The sequence below is a fragment of the Stegodyphus dumicola genome, chromosome 3 (genome assembly GCF_044657685.1).
Source record: "Stegodyphus dumicola isolate Sdum_Otavi_A_Nest chromosome 3, ASM4465768v1".
NCBI classification, from domain to species: Eukaryota; Metazoa; Arthropoda; class Arachnida; order Araneae; family Eresidae; genus Stegodyphus; species Stegodyphus dumicola.
The window spans coordinates 60,684,407-60,702,969 of NC_140770.1; the positions used below are offsets into that span (position 1 = coordinate 60,684,407).

General features: G+C 35.9%; 2 protein-coding genes across 4 annotated transcripts in view; both read left to right on the plus strand.

The window, feature by feature from the left end:
* LOC118185801 (pancreatic triacylglycerol lipase-like) overlaps positions 1-7,494 on the plus strand; it is a 52,259-nt gene extending 44,765 nt beyond the window's left edge. For all 3 annotated transcript variants that reach the window (XM_035355718.2, XM_035355717.2, XM_035355716.2), the window contains 2 exons: positions 1,250-1,441; positions 6,932-7,494. In XM_035355718.2, coding sequence (XP_035211609.1) covers positions 1,250-1,441; positions 6,932-7,100 — 361 coding nt within the window. In that variant the 3' untranslated portion in view covers positions 7,101-7,494. The remainder of the gene's footprint in view (positions 1-1,249; positions 1,442-6,931) is intronic.
* A 10,166-nt stretch (positions 7,495-17,660) lies between these two features.
* The window catches only part of Dhc1 (dynein axonemal heavy chain 1), a 402,656-nt gene continuing 401,753 nt past the window's right edge, over positions 17,661-18,563 (plus strand). The window contains exon 1 of the mRNA XM_085812430.1: positions 17,661-17,693. Coding sequence (XP_085668556.1) covers positions 17,661-17,693 — 33 coding nt within the window. The remainder of the gene's footprint in view (positions 17,694-18,563) is intronic.

An 18,563-nucleotide genomic window follows, 5' to 3' on the forward strand; every position in this document is an offset into this window, starting at 1 on the left:
AACTTACGGACGATAATGTTCGTCCACATCGAGTAAACCTCGTCGGAAAGTTCCCTGAAAGTGAAAACATTGAGAGAATACAGTGGCCACCAAAATCTCTTCATCTTAACCGATAGAGAACTTACGAGACTACCTTGAAAAAGCATTTTCACAGAGACATCCTTTCCCCCCCTTTTTTTTACTTTTCTTTTGGTTTACTATTTACCATGCACTATGAAACTATACTACTACAGTTTCATGGTACATGGTACAGTTTTAAATCATATGCAGCGTTCTTAATTTTTTTTGTATTTATATGTTATGATGTTATGTACCATTCCACTGAAATTCATAAAATTATAGGTCACAGTTTTTAGGTAATCCGTAATCCTTAATTTCTTGCATGTCAAGGGGACTTTGGACACGCGTGTATACTTTTATTTATGTTTTAACCATTAATAAATTTGTATTTATAACTTTAAGTGAATTTTCTTGATATATTTCAATGATTAATTTTTTTCCCTAATAAGTCGTAGAATTATTTCAGATTCTGTTTTTCTTAGAGCGATATATAACAGAATCCAATGTTCATTATGCGAATAAAATATTTTACTGATTAGCATAATATTGAAACATGAGAATAAATTTCCGTTTAAGATTAGGAATACGTGTTACCCTTGAGGGAGAGAGTTAATTCTTATAGTTGCCCTCCATTTCCACAGATTAGAGACCAAAGCCCTTCATAAAATTTGAAAATCTTTCAAAAATAAATCCCATGTAGGCTTCATCAGCTGCAGTCTATTTTTTGTAGCTACTTTAGAACTAATTATACATCTGTTAGCTACCAGATATAGTTTGGCTGATATAAATCCGAATATTCTTTGCGAACAAACAAATACATTTAGAAACCATAAAAATATCAATTAAAAGGATGAATTTTGCATCGTATGTATTTGTTCAAAATGAAGATTTCAAAGGGTCAAACATCGAAGAGTGAAGTACATTTGTACTTTAGTGCTAACTGTCAAATTCATTTTTATGAAATGCAATATCTGAAATAAAACACGCCAAAAAAACAATCAAATAGGTTTGAGAAAACATATAACTGATACTATGAGCTGACTAGATCTTCACAAAAAAGCTTATGTTAGTTAGTTATTTCTTTTTTCTTTTCTTTTTTTTTACAGCAGTAAGTGTTTTAGCATAAATGCATGACTAGATGAATTTCTGCGCTTGCACAAAATGTTAAAGGATGCTTTATTTATTTCAGTTACGTACAGTTTGTACCCGGAGGTGTGGTAGAGTTTTTAGTCTCCACAACAGAAATGGGAAGACTCTTGAGGCTGGACCTCGAGTGGCGATCCACTGCTTCTCTTCTGAATCCTCTCACGTGGAGGTTGTTTAATGTTCCGCAAATATATATCCGGGATGTCATCGTCACGCATTTAGAAACTGGAGAGAGGTAAGTTAAGAATGTAAAAGAAAGTCTCCTCTAAACATAATCATAAATACATAGATTAAATTTGCATCATCAGAAGCTACAGAGAGTTGTATTCCAGTATCAGCGAGTAATATGATGTAGGATTTTTCGCTGATGCATGAAACTGAGAATAATAGGGAATGCTACATAAAACGTATATTCATATAACGTGCTTAATTAGGTTAATAAAGCATTGTGTATACAACATACATATAAATTAGTTATCAAGTGAATTAATGTAAAATATCGTATAGTTTACCTCTAACATATAGAAGAAATTATCACCTTTCGCAATTATTACTGTCACAGCTTTCGTAATCGCCGTATGCCGCTCGACAACAAATTTCAGAACGGACTGCTGGCCAGGACGCCTCCAGAAACACGTGTGCGTTGGTCATCAGCATTGAGACAGAATCGGGATTCATCGCTGATGATCACAAGGTTCGGCAAAAACCCAGTAAAGTTCGGCAAAAATCCAGTCGTTTACTGCCTATGATGTGGGGTCAGTGGTGAGCGTCTTAATGGACGTCGGAAGCATGTACCAGTAGCATCGGCCAGTCGTCTCTAAATGGTCTTCCTTGATACCGCTGGATACATCGACGGTGCTAAATGGCGTCGAATCGATGCTAGCGACGTTGGTGCGAAAGTGGCCGCTCTTATAATTGCGCGATCCTCGCGACCATTTGTATTCCTGAGATGCCCTGACCCTTCGCGAGGTAGACTTTCCTTTCCGTGATCTGTTGTTGCAAAAACCGAACAACTACCATATCGCCTCGACCGAGGTGGCGACCGATACGTCTGTTTGACCAACCTGTTTCTCTGAGGCCTACAATATGCCCCTTCTCAAAATCCGTCAACTGTTCGTACTGTTCTCAGAGGCATTTCTAGTCATAGTTTCGTCCATCCAAGTCGACTGATTCGTTTAAATAGCCTATAAGGTATTTCTCTCGCCTTCTTAGCAGCCTTCATGGTGTAGTGGTCAGCACGCTCCATGCGTATTCGAGAGATCAGTGGTTCAAATCCCGGCATGGGCATTCTTAATTTTTCATCTCTCCTGCTTCGAAAAAATCTTAATATCTCTACAAGCCTTACGACTTGACTGACAGTAAATTGAATTGAGAAACGGGAGCAAAGCTCCATTTGTTCCATATGTATTACAATGTATGTTTTAAAAATTCATCAATTGAGTAGCAAGAATTCAGTTAAGGGAAACGGCAAAGTAGGTGAAAAAACTCTCTAAGTTTGATTTAAAATTTATGATATTCAAACCGAGGCAATGTCAGAGAAAAAATACTTGAAACTTATTCGAGATGTGGACCAGAAGTCTGCAAAACTAGAAAAGATGGAAAAGAGAATTAAATTATCAGGGTGTTAGCTGGATAAGCATATGTTTCCAATATAAAGGGACTGTGGTTTTGATTGCAGAACTGGATTTGATGGTGTTTGACTGAAAGGTAGAACTTGCTCGAGCAATCATGCTTTTAAACTCTCCCAGCTGCGCATTTCTTATGCGCAGAGCGCGTTTACCCTTGTATCATTTGCGTCTAAATTTAAATCATTTACATATCTCCTACCAGACTACATTCCTGCCTAGTTTCGTGATTGTGGCTCGGTAAATATATATTAGTTTTTTGAGATAGAGTTTATTTATGTCACAGTTATGTTAATTGATTTCTAGCAATAATAACAATGTTAACCTTTGGTTAAAAATTTTCTTTAAACTAATCGTTGATTTTATCATACATATAACGTAATCACCTTAAATAGTTAGAGAAAATAAAGATAATTTATTTCTAGTTTGCGATATTGTAGAATTATGCTTTATAGGCAATGGTATTGTTAGCTCACTTTGTACATCAAACATCCAGTTACAGTAACGCAACAGTCATATTTATCTACCTTCCTTTGATATTAACACATGAAAATAAAATAGCATACAAATCCTAGCCTGTTATTTTATATAAATAAGATGTAAAATTTTCGGTACGTTACGTTTTCTTCCCTTTTTATTCATATTCACAAAATTTTACGACAAAATCAAGCATCTTTATTCTGCTATTAATACGTAACAATACGCAACGCCATAGTGGTAGTTTTAAATTACATTTCCTTAACTTAAAAATATCTTTTCAATTCTTTTCTTTAAAAGTATATAGAAACTGCATAATTTCATTCGTATTTCTTAGCTCTCGTTATAAGCTCATATTTCTTTCCAATACTTCAAAAAGTGAAACCCTTTAAAGGAAATAAAAGCTTCAAATTTAAAATTGACCATTTTTCTAATACTATTGAGAGAAGTTTCTATTATAACATTTCTTACAATACAATTTTATTTGTTCTGTCAAATCAGATTTTATTAAATTTATACTATACATGCTAGTTTACATAGATTTAACAGAAAAATCTTTTCTGGAAATGAAAACGTGAGAAATGAACAACGAAAACATGTCTTGGAATTTTATCTCATGTTTCTTAAAATAGATTAGATGTTTTCCTGAAATAAAACTTACAAAATATTTTTTATTACTGGTATAAATTCTGTCTCGTTGTAAATATTTATATTTTTTTCACCTTAAGCATTCTGTTTGAAAACAACTGAAGATATATATATATATGATGATAAAACTGACATCTTTTTATCTCTTTGTATGCCAAAAGTAGTACAAGCAAGAGATTGAGAACTTTTTGTTAAACATTTTTTTAGTTATACACAGTTAAAAAACACAGTTAAAAATGCATCATAGGAATAGTTTTTGCCGTTGTTTTTGTTTATAAGAAATAGTATTTAAACATAACCCTTAGGAATATCTGGATTTTACTACATTAAAAAATAATTAAAACGACTATCTAACACATTATGCAACAGGAGAAGTGATACTAGTTTCTAAAATAGCTGTTAGAGTTAATTAAAAAATCTACAAAATATCTAGCCTTCATAATTATTAAGATTAACATCAAAGGAGGTAATTTGACTAGGTTTTTATATTGATCAGAAAAAGTTAGATAACTTTGCGCATAACACACATTTTCTAGTGATTTTTAAAATTACCTTTGCATGCTAATTGTATGGAAAGCCTTTCTTCTCTGTCGTTAATGTTTTAAACTGGAATGTTAGCTTTTGAGCCAACCTGTGAATTTTTCTTCCACTAAATTGGCTATTCCCTGAATCTCTCATTCCCTCTTACTTTTCAATATGCTAGTCTCACGATCACTATTGCTATTTGCATCGCTAATGACGTAAAAGCGCAAAAAATGTAGTTAAACGACAGATTTTATATTAAAATTAATGTGTCAACAATATGAATATTACATAAACAAGATCAGAATCTACTGGTATGTGAAATGATGGTATCACAGTTAAAGTTCGCAATTGTTATCGTCAGTGTGGTGTATTTACCAGCACGTCAGAACTACAGAAAACAAATGAACTTTATCTTCAAACAGGAAAAGAGTAATTTATATTTGACAACGAATAGTGATATATGATGCTATCAGTTACGCAGTCTGTGAAGCCGATAGCAAATAAAAACACTATTCTTGCAAAGTGGTTGTAAATCGCTGAGCTTAATCTTTTACGACACGAATCCTGATTGGATTCGCGTTGTCATCTTGCAGAATGAAATCATCAGCAACTGCAGTATCATATAGATGTACATAAAAATTAGGGATATTATTTCTGTAAATAAGCATTCACGATTCCACGTAGGAAGATATACAAGTACTGTGTGCCTATTTATACAAAAATTATGCAAATGCAGATGCTGCCTTCTCTGTGTGAATCTCTTTTATGGATTTTAATGAATGATAAAATGATAACGGGTTCCTTTTTCTATTCAAATCTGACAAGCACCAGAGTACAGCTCTCGACTCTGCTCGGTATAAGAGACTCTCTCGATGCACTCGACGACCACTGTGCACTAGACTACAGGACACTCGCTCACTGACTCTTAGCCGACTCGACTCGGCGCTCTCTGACTGACTCTCAGGTCACTCGACTGCCTCTAACTACTAACTCGCTAGACTCCGCTCTGATTGATTCTCCGCGTAGCAGCAGGGTTTATGTCGCTTTTGGCTTATGTTCGAGAACATTCTGGGCCAAGTAGTAAGAATTCGTTCCAGAAGGTCCTCCATCCGTCTATGGCATATCGCCAATTTTGTCGCCAAATGGACGATTTCTCGCCAAATGTGGCAACCCTCTCTTCCCTTGCCATTTTATTTTCCCATGCTTATGTTCGAGAACTTATCTAATACCGCTTCGGAGCTAAGCCGATATCATCCGCGAAAAGAACAGCTTTCTATTGATTTTAGCTGTCCAGTGGACATATTGGCATGCCACTTATAGGCTCCCTCCTGTGACTTCAGGTAAGCAACACATAAAGTGGTTGGTCGCATCGCGTAAATATTACCTTGGTGAAGTCTTTCTCAGACAGTAGACATTGACTCCTGTAAGGAAGGAATGAAGTTGGTTTAGGATTCGGAATCTATTCCTTCGTGTGGAATAACCGCAAATATCAGTTATCTCTATTTGACCGTCCTTGCTTGAACATTTTGGATGCGTGGAGTGCGGTTTGAAATTCTTGCAGAAGTCTATGAACTACAGAAGGACACTCATTTGAATATCTGGCTACCTTTCTTTATTTGGGCCTGCCTTTAATTTCTGAGTGGCTTTCCGTTGTATTTCTTCCTGCAGACAATGCCTTATTATAACGAACAAGCTGTCCCAGGTTTCTTTTCTCACTATCACACTCACTATCATAACTTGCAGAATTACTCTCAAATGCGCATTTTTGAGAATGGATTTTAGTGAATAACAACGGGCATTTTTTCCCTCGCATATGACATAGTTAAATCTCAGCACCACTATTATGCTTGTTATCGCTTTGTTCAGGAAATTTTATTTAACAACATACTGAAATTTCATACCAGCTGGCGTATTTTTTGAATGAGTTATTGCTATTTTTGTGATTTTTTTCTTAATATATGGAAACCAGTGTGTAATGTAAGTTACATCTATTCTTCACAGGAATAAGAGAATGCATAAGCATAAATTCGTTTAAAAGTTATAGACAATTGATCTTCCACGGGGATAGGTTTGACCTGTTAACTGATAGATCTAAATGAGAGCCATATATTGAAAATAGTAAGGTACGATATTATATAATGGATATATTGTTACTAAAAGTCAACAGGATGAAATTTTATCAAGTAAATCCGTAATTTAAAAATACATATATTAATCATATTTCTACACTATGTAAATTCATCAAAACAATTTTTTTAAAAATGTTTGTTGTCTTTCTTGCTGTATACTGTAGTAATTCTCATTTATGGTACAGAAATTATTAACACTTTAACAGTAAGCTATTAAAAGTAGAAAAGAGAGCAATAGTTTGACATTCATATATATATATATATACTTACACATATATATGTACTATGTTTTCATTTGCGTTACTATTTTTCTAAACACAGAGTTGTCTTTTGTGGGAAAGATGAGCCAATAATCCCTCACAAGATTAAGACAATATTTGCTGATCAAAGCTGTAGGCAGCCTCCAAAAATCTCGGTCTTTCCTGAGGATTTGAAGAAACCGAATGTGGACATCATAGCACCTTACCGGGAAGCCAGATTCTATAGTTGAAGACGATGCAGAAAGGAAAAGAAAAGCACAATTTTATTTATTTTATATTTATTATTTCGGATTTTATTTATAAACAAAATGTGTTTCCATTTAGTAGTTTGAAAACTGGTAGTTCCTTCATGAAACATTCTTTCATTTTATATGTTTTTTCCCCATTATCTTACATGTAAACGATTCATTTAGAATCAGAAACAGACTAATATTGTTTTGCAATTTAATGATTTGCCACTGTCAGCAGTTATAATTTATGAAGCCTTCTCATTTTCTTTTTAAAGTATTATGATTTATTTTCTAATTTTTATGTAAAACTATTATTCCTGTGTGCGTTTGTCTGCTAATGTGCTCTTTTCCACTTTTTTAATTTACAAATAAATTATGTTCTAAAATTCTAAAATTTTGAGTTTCTTTAGTTTGTTTGCCAATTATATGACCGCATTTTTTTTCTTTTTATTGCTAGGTTAAGTATATCAGCTTTTCTGGGATTTTTTTTTTTTTTTTTTTATTTTCATGCAATACGTGACTTTTTTAAATATTTTTTGGCAACTTTGTATGATTAGGCTTTACTTTGCTATCTTAACTTACAAGTAAAATGAATATTCAAAGACCACTGTTATAGAACCTATATAATCCTTACAACACTCACAATTACCAGAACATCCTTAAGTCTCAAGCAGCGCTCTTCGCTGATAAAACAGCTACTCTGGTAAAAGTCAGAACTCTGATATAACTTATGAAATATATTGTACGTTTTTTAATTTCCCTTCACGTTAAGGGTTCTGGATTTGGAGTGAATAACGACAACAGCACTTGATGAAGAATGGAAACATAATTTAATAGCCTGTATTATTAAAAGACAGCTCCAAAGTCACGTTTACAATCGTCGAAAAACTACTATAAACACGCTGAAACAATCAACGACACAGCCTTCAGGATATCAGGCTATAACGGTGAAGACAGCTTCACGGCAAAGCACCAGAGTACAGCTCTCGACTCTGCTCGGTATAAGAGACTCTCTCGATGCACTCGACGACCAACTGGGCACTAGACTACAGGACACTCGCTCACTGACTCTTAGTTGACTCGACTCGGCGCTCTTTGACTGACTCTCAGCTCACTCGACTGCCTCTAACTACCAACTCGCTAGACCCCGCTCTGACTGATTCTCCGGGTAGCAGCAGGGTTTATGTCGCTTTTGGCTTGTGTTCGAGCAGTGGCGTAGCGACGGGGGGGCAAGGGGGTGCATGATGCCCCGGGCGCTGCTCCTAGAGGGGCGCCAAATGGTTTCCAAACAATACTTTCCGGAAAATTTCAGTTTTTATTTTGATCGATTTCTGGAAAATATATTTAAAATTAATAACTATTGTAATATAATTAATTATTTATTTTCTTGATTTGTCTGATAAGATGTGTAATAAAATGTTTGCAGTACATCAACCAAAACGTTCTTTCTGACCATTTTATTTCTCCAAAGTAGAGATATATTTTTATTTTTTTAAACGAAATGCACGTATATCTCCCGCTTTTTATTTTAAAACGATAACACGACCTTGTCCCGAATTTCTCAAACATATCCAGTTTCCAAAATCCGATTCCATAATCTGGAAATAACATTTTTTGAAAATCCTAACGCTTCCGCTACAATGGATTGCGTTTGACTCTCCTGTAAACGACTGATGGCCTTCCAGTCTACCGATTCAACTAAGTCATCTTGCTAAAACATCGGACTGACTGCTACAAACAGTCAACTCTTTTTCAATTGTTGCCCACCAGCGGCCGAGCGGTAAAGTCGCTGAACACTGGTAGTTCGGTCCGAGGTTCGAATACCGCGAACGGGCTGGCTACATGGGTGTTTTCGTGGTTTTCCCCATGTGTAACGTGTATACGAGCCAGTTTCCCTTAGAAAGTCCTCCACGAAGGCATCCCTCCTCTTAGGCAGATAGCCCTAGTGTGCTTTGCCATAATTAAATACACACCACACCACTTTTCAATTGTTTTTAAATCTCCTACTACAAAAGGAATGCTGCAGGTCGCTTGTCACTCCTTATCTTAAACACATAGTTTTCGACGTCACAGACTAAATTTGCCTATTCCCAACTTTGTAAACAATATAATTTTCCTTTATAATCTATTCTATTTCCTTTTGTTCAAAAAGATTGTCGATTATATGGTTATTTCATACCGAACCCACAACATCCCCTAATTATTTTTGAGCAGTGAATGTGACTGCATGACGTTACTCCGCAGTAGAAAAGAAACGGAACCTAAAACTCCACTACAGATCTATAGAGAAAATGTTTTTCCAAACCTAAGAGTCTCACTTCAAATACTACTTACTATTTCATTATCAAATGCTAGCTATGAACGTTCGTTCAGCTAATTAAAATACATTTTCACATATTTATAATCAACAATGGGACAAGATCCCCTAAGCCATCTAGCATTTTTAAGTGTGGAAGGAAAAAAATTTGAAAGGATCGACTTTGATGAAGTAATGATAAATTTGCTTTTCAAGACTTTGATGAAGTAAATGACAAATTGATGGAAGATATGCTTTTCAAGAGAAACCCTCTCAAGAGAAAACCTGTAGTTCTGAATCCAGGTGTTGTTCATCCGCAAGGGCAGCAAAGTTTATTCGCGAAGGAACGGCTAGTTGTCCAATACGAGACAAGGTGTCTGCAACAATATTCTGCGAACCCTCAATATAACGGATATCTTTTGAAAATTGCCCTATGAAGTCTAGGTGTCTCATTTGACGAGGAGAAGCTTTATCCTAACGCTGTTGAAAAGCATAGGTTAAGGGTTTGTGATCTGTTACGATCATGAAAACGCGTTCCTCTAGCATATGTCGAAAATATTTGACAGCTTCATAAACTCCTAACAATTCATGATCGTGAGTGCTGTATCCGGTTTGTGCTGGTGAAAGTTTTTTTTAGAAAAATGTGAAAGTGGTCTCCATAATTCTTGATCTTTCTGTTGTAAAACTGCTCCTATAGCTGTTGTTGATCCACGCTGAGCAACGTCAACGTGGAGAGACATTAGGTTATTTTTGGGAAGCAGAGGATATGAAAAATATGCTACGCCTTCGCCGGGAATCGAAACGCGGACCTCTGGAGTACCGGCCCAGCGTGCAGAACCACTACACCACGAAGGCAGGCTAGGAAAGAGGGAAAAATACCTTATAAACGTAGAGTGATAATAGTTTAGATGCGGAAGGATACTGCAAAATTTGTTGCCGAAATTAAATCATTTTTGCATTTTTGGAACACTTCGCGGGATTCTGTGGTCCAGGTTATGTAACACGTTTATCGTTTTTCTTGCTTCAAATAAAAAAAGAATTTAGAGGAGCTTGTATGGTCGCTGCATAAGGTAAGAAACGTTGATAAAAATTGAGCATAGCAAGATTCTTAAGTCCTTCACTGAAGATGGTACGGGTATATCGGGGATAGCGGTGACTGTCTGGAAGCGGTCGAACACCATCAGCGGAAGTTTCATGACCAAGAAAGGATACTCTCGGTTGGCCAAAAACGCATTTAGAAGGATTAAGACCGACACCGTACCTTTGAAAACGTTCAAAAACTGTTCTCAAATGTGGTAGGTGTTCTTGCTCTGAAGAGGAGGCGATTAAGACATCATCAAAATAAGGTACACAAAAGTCGAAGCCGATTAACATCTGATTCATGAAGCGTTGGAACGTTTGAGCAGCATTGCATAAGCCTAAAGTCATGACCCGAAACTCAAATGGTCCAAAAGTCGTAATAACCGCAGTTTTCGGAATATCAGCTGGGTTAACGGGCAATTGGTGATACGCCCGCCCAAGATCAAGGGTTGTAAAAATAGCTCTTCCCTCTGAAACTTGCATACAGTCTTGAATGTGAGAGACTGGGTAACGATCAGGAATTGTAGCTGCATTTAACCGACGATAATGGCCACACGGGCGTCAGTTACCATTTCGTTTCCGAATTAGATAGAGCCCATGAACTTTTTGAAGGACGGCAAATTCCCTGTTCTATCATGTATTGAAATTCTTCTTTGGCAGCTTTAAGCTTGTCCGGAGGTAAGCGTCTTGGTTTAGCTGCAATTGGAGGTTCGGTAGTTTCAATATAATGTAGTACATCGTGCTTGGGTTCGAAAATACCTATAACTGGGCGCGTGTTTGTAGGGAATTCTCTGAGGAGTTGATGCCATGGGGAGTTACCCGAAATCAGTTTAATGCTCAAATCTTGACTAATGCGAATTACTCTCGGAATATATCAAACGGTGATTCTTAAGATCGACAAGCAGAAAATTTTTGAAAAACGTCAGCGCCACTAATAGGACTTGAAACAGTAGCAATAATGAATGGCCATTGGATGTTGCGGCGCAATTCTAAATTAACAGATATCAGGCGTTCATCAAAAGTTTGAATAGGAGTTCCATTTGCTACATAAAGTTGTAAGTTGGTAAGGCGCTTTTGTTCGTGAAAATGTGGTGGAAGGACAGAAACATCAGCCCCGGTGTCTACAAGAAACCTCAAGTCCGAATTCTTTTCGATAACGAAAAGGCGTGAAAAATTCCGGCCGCTGTCGTTCACAACTTCGAGCAACTTCCCTGGTCGTTATAACGACACGGTGGGCGGCATTTGTTTGCCTTGTTTCCAAATTTGTGGTGGTTAAAAACAAATACTCGGGTTATGAATACCCGGCTTTCATAACGTTTCCTCAGTGGGCTACGACGTGTATTTCGACCACGTGATGTGGAGCGGTTGCGCTGAAATGTTTCAGCTTGATGGCTACTAACTGAGCAACCTGTTTGGACAAATCATCAATTTGAGCCTGTAACGCCACAATAGCAGGAGCCTGCACTGCGTTTACTTGAGCTGCAATTGTCAGCTCGTGAATTTTATCAGCGGTTTCGGGAAGATTTTTAAGTGGCTTCGTACTGGCTGCTAAAATGGTTTGCATGTTAGATGGGAGTCTATTCATCCATATTGTTTTGAGAATGTTATCCGTTAGGTTACCGGCGGCTAGACATTTTACATTTTAGACAGCGATTGAGAAGGCCTCATATCACCCAACCGTAAATCGTGCAATAACTGCTTGATTCTGTCTCGGATTCTTCATAAACAGAAATTAATTTTTTTTTAAAGATTTGTATTTGTCCGTCGCCGGTGAATTCAGAATTATTTCACGAGCTGATTGCAGTACCTCTAATTCTAACGCGGCGATCGCTGTATAAAATTGAGTTTCGTCGGCAGTAATGTGACTCAACTGCGCATAAAATTGAATGAACCATAACGATGGGTCTCGGCGACAAAAAGGCGGTGGCTTGCGACTCGCGAAAATTGTAAAGCAGCATCGTTGTCATCCACTTTAGATCAATCAAATATGCACAGTAATAATATGTATAGAAAAATAATCACTATGTATATAGTGACACAGTTTCTTGGTACTTGAAATCGGAGAAATTGGCGGCTCAAATACAGTAGACGATACATATATCCGCTGAAATTATGACAGAAATATGTTGAATCGCCGGAATGCGGCACAACGCTTGAAATGACAGGTGAAATGTCTTACTTGCATCTCATCACACTGGATAACTTACTGCTGCTCAGAATTTTGACATATAAACTCCATATTCGTGCAACATTGAAGGTTGCTATTCGTAATAAATACGTGTCACCAATTATGGTAGTACAATTTTTTGAGACAGATCGTTAAATAATTATAACAATTGAATAGAATAAATATTATTTTGTTTTTGGTTGCTATGGGTTACCAGACTGGCAGAATTGAGTTGTAGTAGGCAAGTTGCCACATATCTATTTATCTATAATGTATATTAAACTTTTAATTGTTTAAAAACTGTACTTTTTAAAAACACTTATATAAATATGTAAAATAAATAACACCTTTTTAACTAATTCTAGATCATCGTACGTCTGATTTTTGTGCCGACACAGATGCATTTCCTAATCCAAGGCTAGTAGTTAGGTAGTGATTATTCTTAATATATTTTTGAGTATTTTATGGCAGATTCAGCATTTTATTATTATTTGCATTATTTTCTTACTGAGAATATATTCTATATATTACATTACTGAAAGTTTTTAAGGGGGGCGCCAAAAAGGTATTTTGCCCCGGGCGCCAGTTATACTTGCTACGCCACTGTGTTCGAGAACATTCTAGGCCAAGTAGTAAGAATTCGTTCCAGAAGGTCCTCCATCCGTCTATGGCATATCGCCAGTTTTGTCGCCAAATGGACGATTTCTCGCCAGATGTGGCAACCCTGTCTTCCCTTGCCATTTTCTGGAAAATCTAAACCTGCTTTGAGCGGAAGGCTGTCTTACCACGCCGAGATATTTCGTAAGAATATTTCTAATCAACTGAAGAATTTCCATTTGTAAAAATCTGTCTTAAAGAATTTCAGTTAATACCAACAAATCAAATACATCTCTATTTCTGAAAGATCAGCCACCTACGCTATCATTCGCATTATTTGAAGAACAAATATGCTGGAAATAAGAAGCCACATGCCTAGGCATCATACTTTATAAAATAAAATCAGGCTTCACTTTGCCGAACTCTCAGAAAGAATTTGAATATTTCCATAGCAAACTTAAGACCTCTTCTCCGCAAAACGTTTTTTCCCTTTACAAAAATGATGTTATAAGAAACAATAAATCAGCTTTGCTTCGTAAAGTCATTAGGTTATTTTGAAGTAAGAGTACGTGAAAAATGAACAATGCCCTTGCCCAGACCTCGAATACACGTCGAGTATGCTTCCAATTACACCACGAAGGCATGCGTAAAGGAGGGAGAAAATAACCTTTATACTTCCCCTTTTAAAGGGCGATTGGAGATGGGTGGACCTAATCGTCAAATCCTGGTGATGAGGAAATATCGTCCTCTACCTTTTTAGTTCGGCCGCCACTCTATAGTCATTAGGTTTTTTGAAGCAAGAGTCGTGAAAATGTGCAGCGCCTTTGCTGAGACCCGAACCCTGGACCTTTCGAATATCCATCGATTATGCTTTTACTCCACGAAGGCATGTGGATAGGAGGGAGAAAATATCTGATAGCTTTATATCTTCCCCCATTCTGCGAAATAAATCTTTATTAAATACAAGTTCTGCAAAATGAAGTCATTATGGAAATAAACAACACTGTTTGGTTTCTAAGGAACGGTATAAATGAATAAAATTTATAAGATTGACTAAGGCTGGAAGGAGTTCTTTCTTGGCGCATGTATATCAATTATAAAATTGTTTAAAAAGTGTACATAAATATCCCTATCATAATATAAATCTGGCCAAATTTGAAAAAACGTCATATATAATTAACAAATCAGAATAACACAGTATTTTTTGTATCTTAATACTTGCCCTCATAAAAATTAATTTTACTTCAAATTTTCACACACTGACGGCCGTATAGTAACAGTATAGTTAGTATGATGATAAAGTTGTATAGCTATAGTAGTCTATATATGATATCGCATTAAAACAGAATGAGTAACTTTAAGGTTATATCGGGTGATTAAAAAATAGCGCACATTAAACTTTCAAAAATTCTAGAAATTCCAAAATGGCAAATTGTCTCAACCATTGAAAACTCTATACTCTCATAAGTAATATACCACTTGAAATCTCAGTTGCTGTTAGCTTTATAAACAATTTGTTTGGATCAAGACGGAGATGAGTTTTTTTCAAGCAGAACTGATTTTTATGAATGAGTATTACTTTCCATCGCATAAATTTGATTACGATGTCATCTCTTACACGTTTTGTTGGATACTGCAGCATTTTATTCGTGACTTTGTCCATTTTGTCCCAACTCAGAAGAGATGGGCGGCCACTTCATTTCTTATAGCGAACTATTTCATTTCCTAAAGAGCAAATTAATGCGTGGAAAATTATTGTCTAGTTAGGCTCATGAGTATTTGAGACAGTCACTTTAAACGCTTCAGCAAATTTTCCTTAAGCATAATGTTGTAAAATAGTGCTCAATCATAAAAATTAATTCTACTTAACAATTCTAAAGATGAAATTGTGTTGGTAAAAACACAATTTCATCTTGAACCAAACAATGTTTAAAACTAACAATATAACCTGAAACTGAGATCTCAAGGTGCATGTTGTACTCTTAACAGTATAAGAGGTTTTCATCCATTAAAAAAACAAACTTGCCATTAATATCCATTTTGGACTTTCCATAATTTTTGAAAACTTGATGTGCACGACATTTTGATCCCGTTAAAAGATTTCGGAAAGCATTTCTACCATTTAAAGCATGACGCAGAAAAATAAACCAGAACAATAAACATCTGACAGAACACAGGAATAATAAGTACTTACGTTTAAAATACTGATAAAATTAGCCCAAAATCGTTATAAACATGTTTTAACACCCTCTCTATGGTTAGTTAAAGCGCAGTCGGATAAAGAATCTTAAATTAAAAATATTTAAATTTTGTATCAATGTCATGTCGAGATCTACTGGCTATCGTGTAGTTAAATATACGTATGACATCTGATCGTCTGAAAATCTATCAATTCTGAACATTCTTTTAACATATTATCTTTCAATTGCATGGAAAATTTAAGTAAATTTATATAAACGCAGCACAATCTCTTATGAAGTCACAAGACAACAAACATTATGATAAGCTAAGGAATTATTTCCAGTAAAGTGAAATATGTGTCTTGACATTTCAACTCTCATATCATTCACAAGACAAATGAAGCTTTCATGAACAACTTTATCACCATGAAAAGAAAATATAAACAACTCCCTATAAGAAAACAAACACGATTCATCCTGTTATGATGCATGCTACACAAACATGGTCAACTGTTCCTCAATTACACCGACTGAACATTAAAATCTTCAGAATAAAATACTCAAGACACGCTTCACCGGCGCCCTATATATAATACGTATAGAGCGCCTATGACATGAACATCGAATGCGTCAAAAGTTTTACACTTTTGGCTAAGCAGAAATTCTTCAGGAAGAACTCACAACTTTAAAATTGAGAATAATAGAAATTTATTTAAATATAACCTACTCTAAAAGCTGCGTTACAAAAGTTTAAGATTATTTTTCATAACACAGCGAAAATTTGTCTAGAAAGTACTTCAGTTTCATAACCCTGCTCTTTAAGGAATCTTTAAATTATCGCTTTTCGGCGATGCTATACAAATCATCTTTCTAAATGTTAACTATAACACATATTAACAGCCTCCACAGGGCTAAATACCTGTCAAGAAACGAAAACGGACTTTGAACCATTATACAGGTATAGTATATTGGCTGTCTCGTAGCACAGAGAAATTAGCTTCTTAACAAATTACGATTCTGTTATGAATTGTGGATATAAAAGACCAAAGATAATTTTTCATGATGTTAACTGGTAACCTATATTGTATTAACAGCCCCCACGGGGCTAGTTACCTGTCAAGAAACAAAAACAACGGACTTTGAAAGATTATTCAGGTATAGTATATTAGTTGTCTCGTGGCACAGAGAAATTAGCTTCTTAAAAAATTACGATTCTGTTATGAATTATGGATATAAAAGAACAAAGATAATTTTTCATGATGTTAACTGGTAACCTATATTGTTAGTCTGTTTGTTGCCGAGTCCATATTTCATGGAAGTATGGTTGCCAGAGCCTCAAGGAAGTCCGACTTCTACTGCTACCCCAAATTTGAGGGGGAGCACCCGCGGGGGAACCCGAGGGTCTCCCACATTTCTCCCCTACCACCAAACCACACAAGAGGACTTTCGTTTAGCCATATATTTAGAGTGGCGGCTTCATGCCGCAAAGACACTATACATTTACAAACATCCATGCCTTCGTCAGCCCTTCTGTATGGCAGTCACACTCACTAACCACTACCCGGTCTGGAGGCTATAACTTGCAATGATTTCCTGACGAATTCTTATGCGGATGGCATATTTGTTGCCAGACTGAGCAGACTAGCCCAGTAGACAGCAAACTCACTAGTAAAATAACCAAAGAATAAGATTTCTTTCGAGAGCAAAATTTCTTTTCATAATAATAATAGTATTTATTGAAAAAAATATTTTTTATAATAAAATCTAATACAAAACACGCATTTAATGTGAACAATGGCCTTGCATTTCCTTAGAAAGTTCAGATAAGTCAGGTAGGTATTCATCAATAAGACGATTTTCCAATTTGTTTTTGATAAGGTTAATGTTTGAAAAATGTTGTTCTCATGAATAGCCAGATAGTGAAAGAAGAGCAAATGCTAGTTTTTTTAATCAATCCATGAGTGAGGAATTCTATTTCATGTATTAAAAAGGATTATGTTATCCATCTTCTTTTGAAGCAGACTACTTTGCCGTGAACTAAGACCACATTTATTTTTTTCAGTTTTTCCATATCAGCATAAAGGCATTCAGATTTGGAGCTACATAAGTCTTTGCATTTTAACCGTACTAATTGAATTTCAAAAGGGCTAATGACGTTAAAGAAGTTACTGACGCTGACGGCCGTACCGATAGGCTCAAGATCAAATTCCGGAAAAGGCATGGATATTTGTAAGCGTACAATGTCTGCGTGGCCAGAGGGTATTCAAAGGAAGGTTAGTGGTAGAGAAAGATGGATGGGAGACCCTCGGACCTTTCCACGAAATGCCCTTCCTCATAACTACGACGGAACTGCACGGTACCACGGCAGGGCTATACGACCAATGGTGAACTTTCGGAGTCTCGCCCACTTTTACCTATACCTTCTACCTCGGGGGGGGTATACGTAGGAATGCCTATACTTTCTACTACCCATACCTTATATCTCAGAAATACTCATACTACCTATACCTTCTACCTCAGGAATTTCTGAATTCCTGAAACCTCAGTAGAGAAGCTTACCTGATATTTAAAATCGTTGTTTTGAAATAGTAAATGTCAATTGCAGAATTATTTTCTTGGCAGGGTTTCAGAAGACTTGGAAAATTAATTAATACTTGTCTTTAAGAATTTTGAGAAAAAAAGAGATATTTTGTTTTTGAATGAAGTAACTTCTTTGAACATCGAAAAACTTGTGTTATTTAGATGGGACGTAACATCTACCATGAAATAAAATAAAATGCTTTAGCTACAATTGTGTTGATAATTTTGATGACCAATCCCATAAGATTACAAATTTCTTTTGGAAATGAATGCGCACGAAGCTCTTCTTGATGAATGATGCAACTGTAAACAAGTATCTCGAGATTAATGTTTTCCAACAAAATCTTTTATCACTCCAGTTATACTATTTTTTGGTCCCATCTGTTGATATTGAAACAGTTTTTATAGAGTGGGATATGATATTTCCTCATGCATTAAGTGACAGCATTTACAATATCCTAGCCACTTGTTTTACCTTTCTATGGCAATAATTCTAAAAATTCTTCTTTACGAACCGTAGACGAAATAAATCGAACGAAACCTGAAACTTCCGCTATGTCATT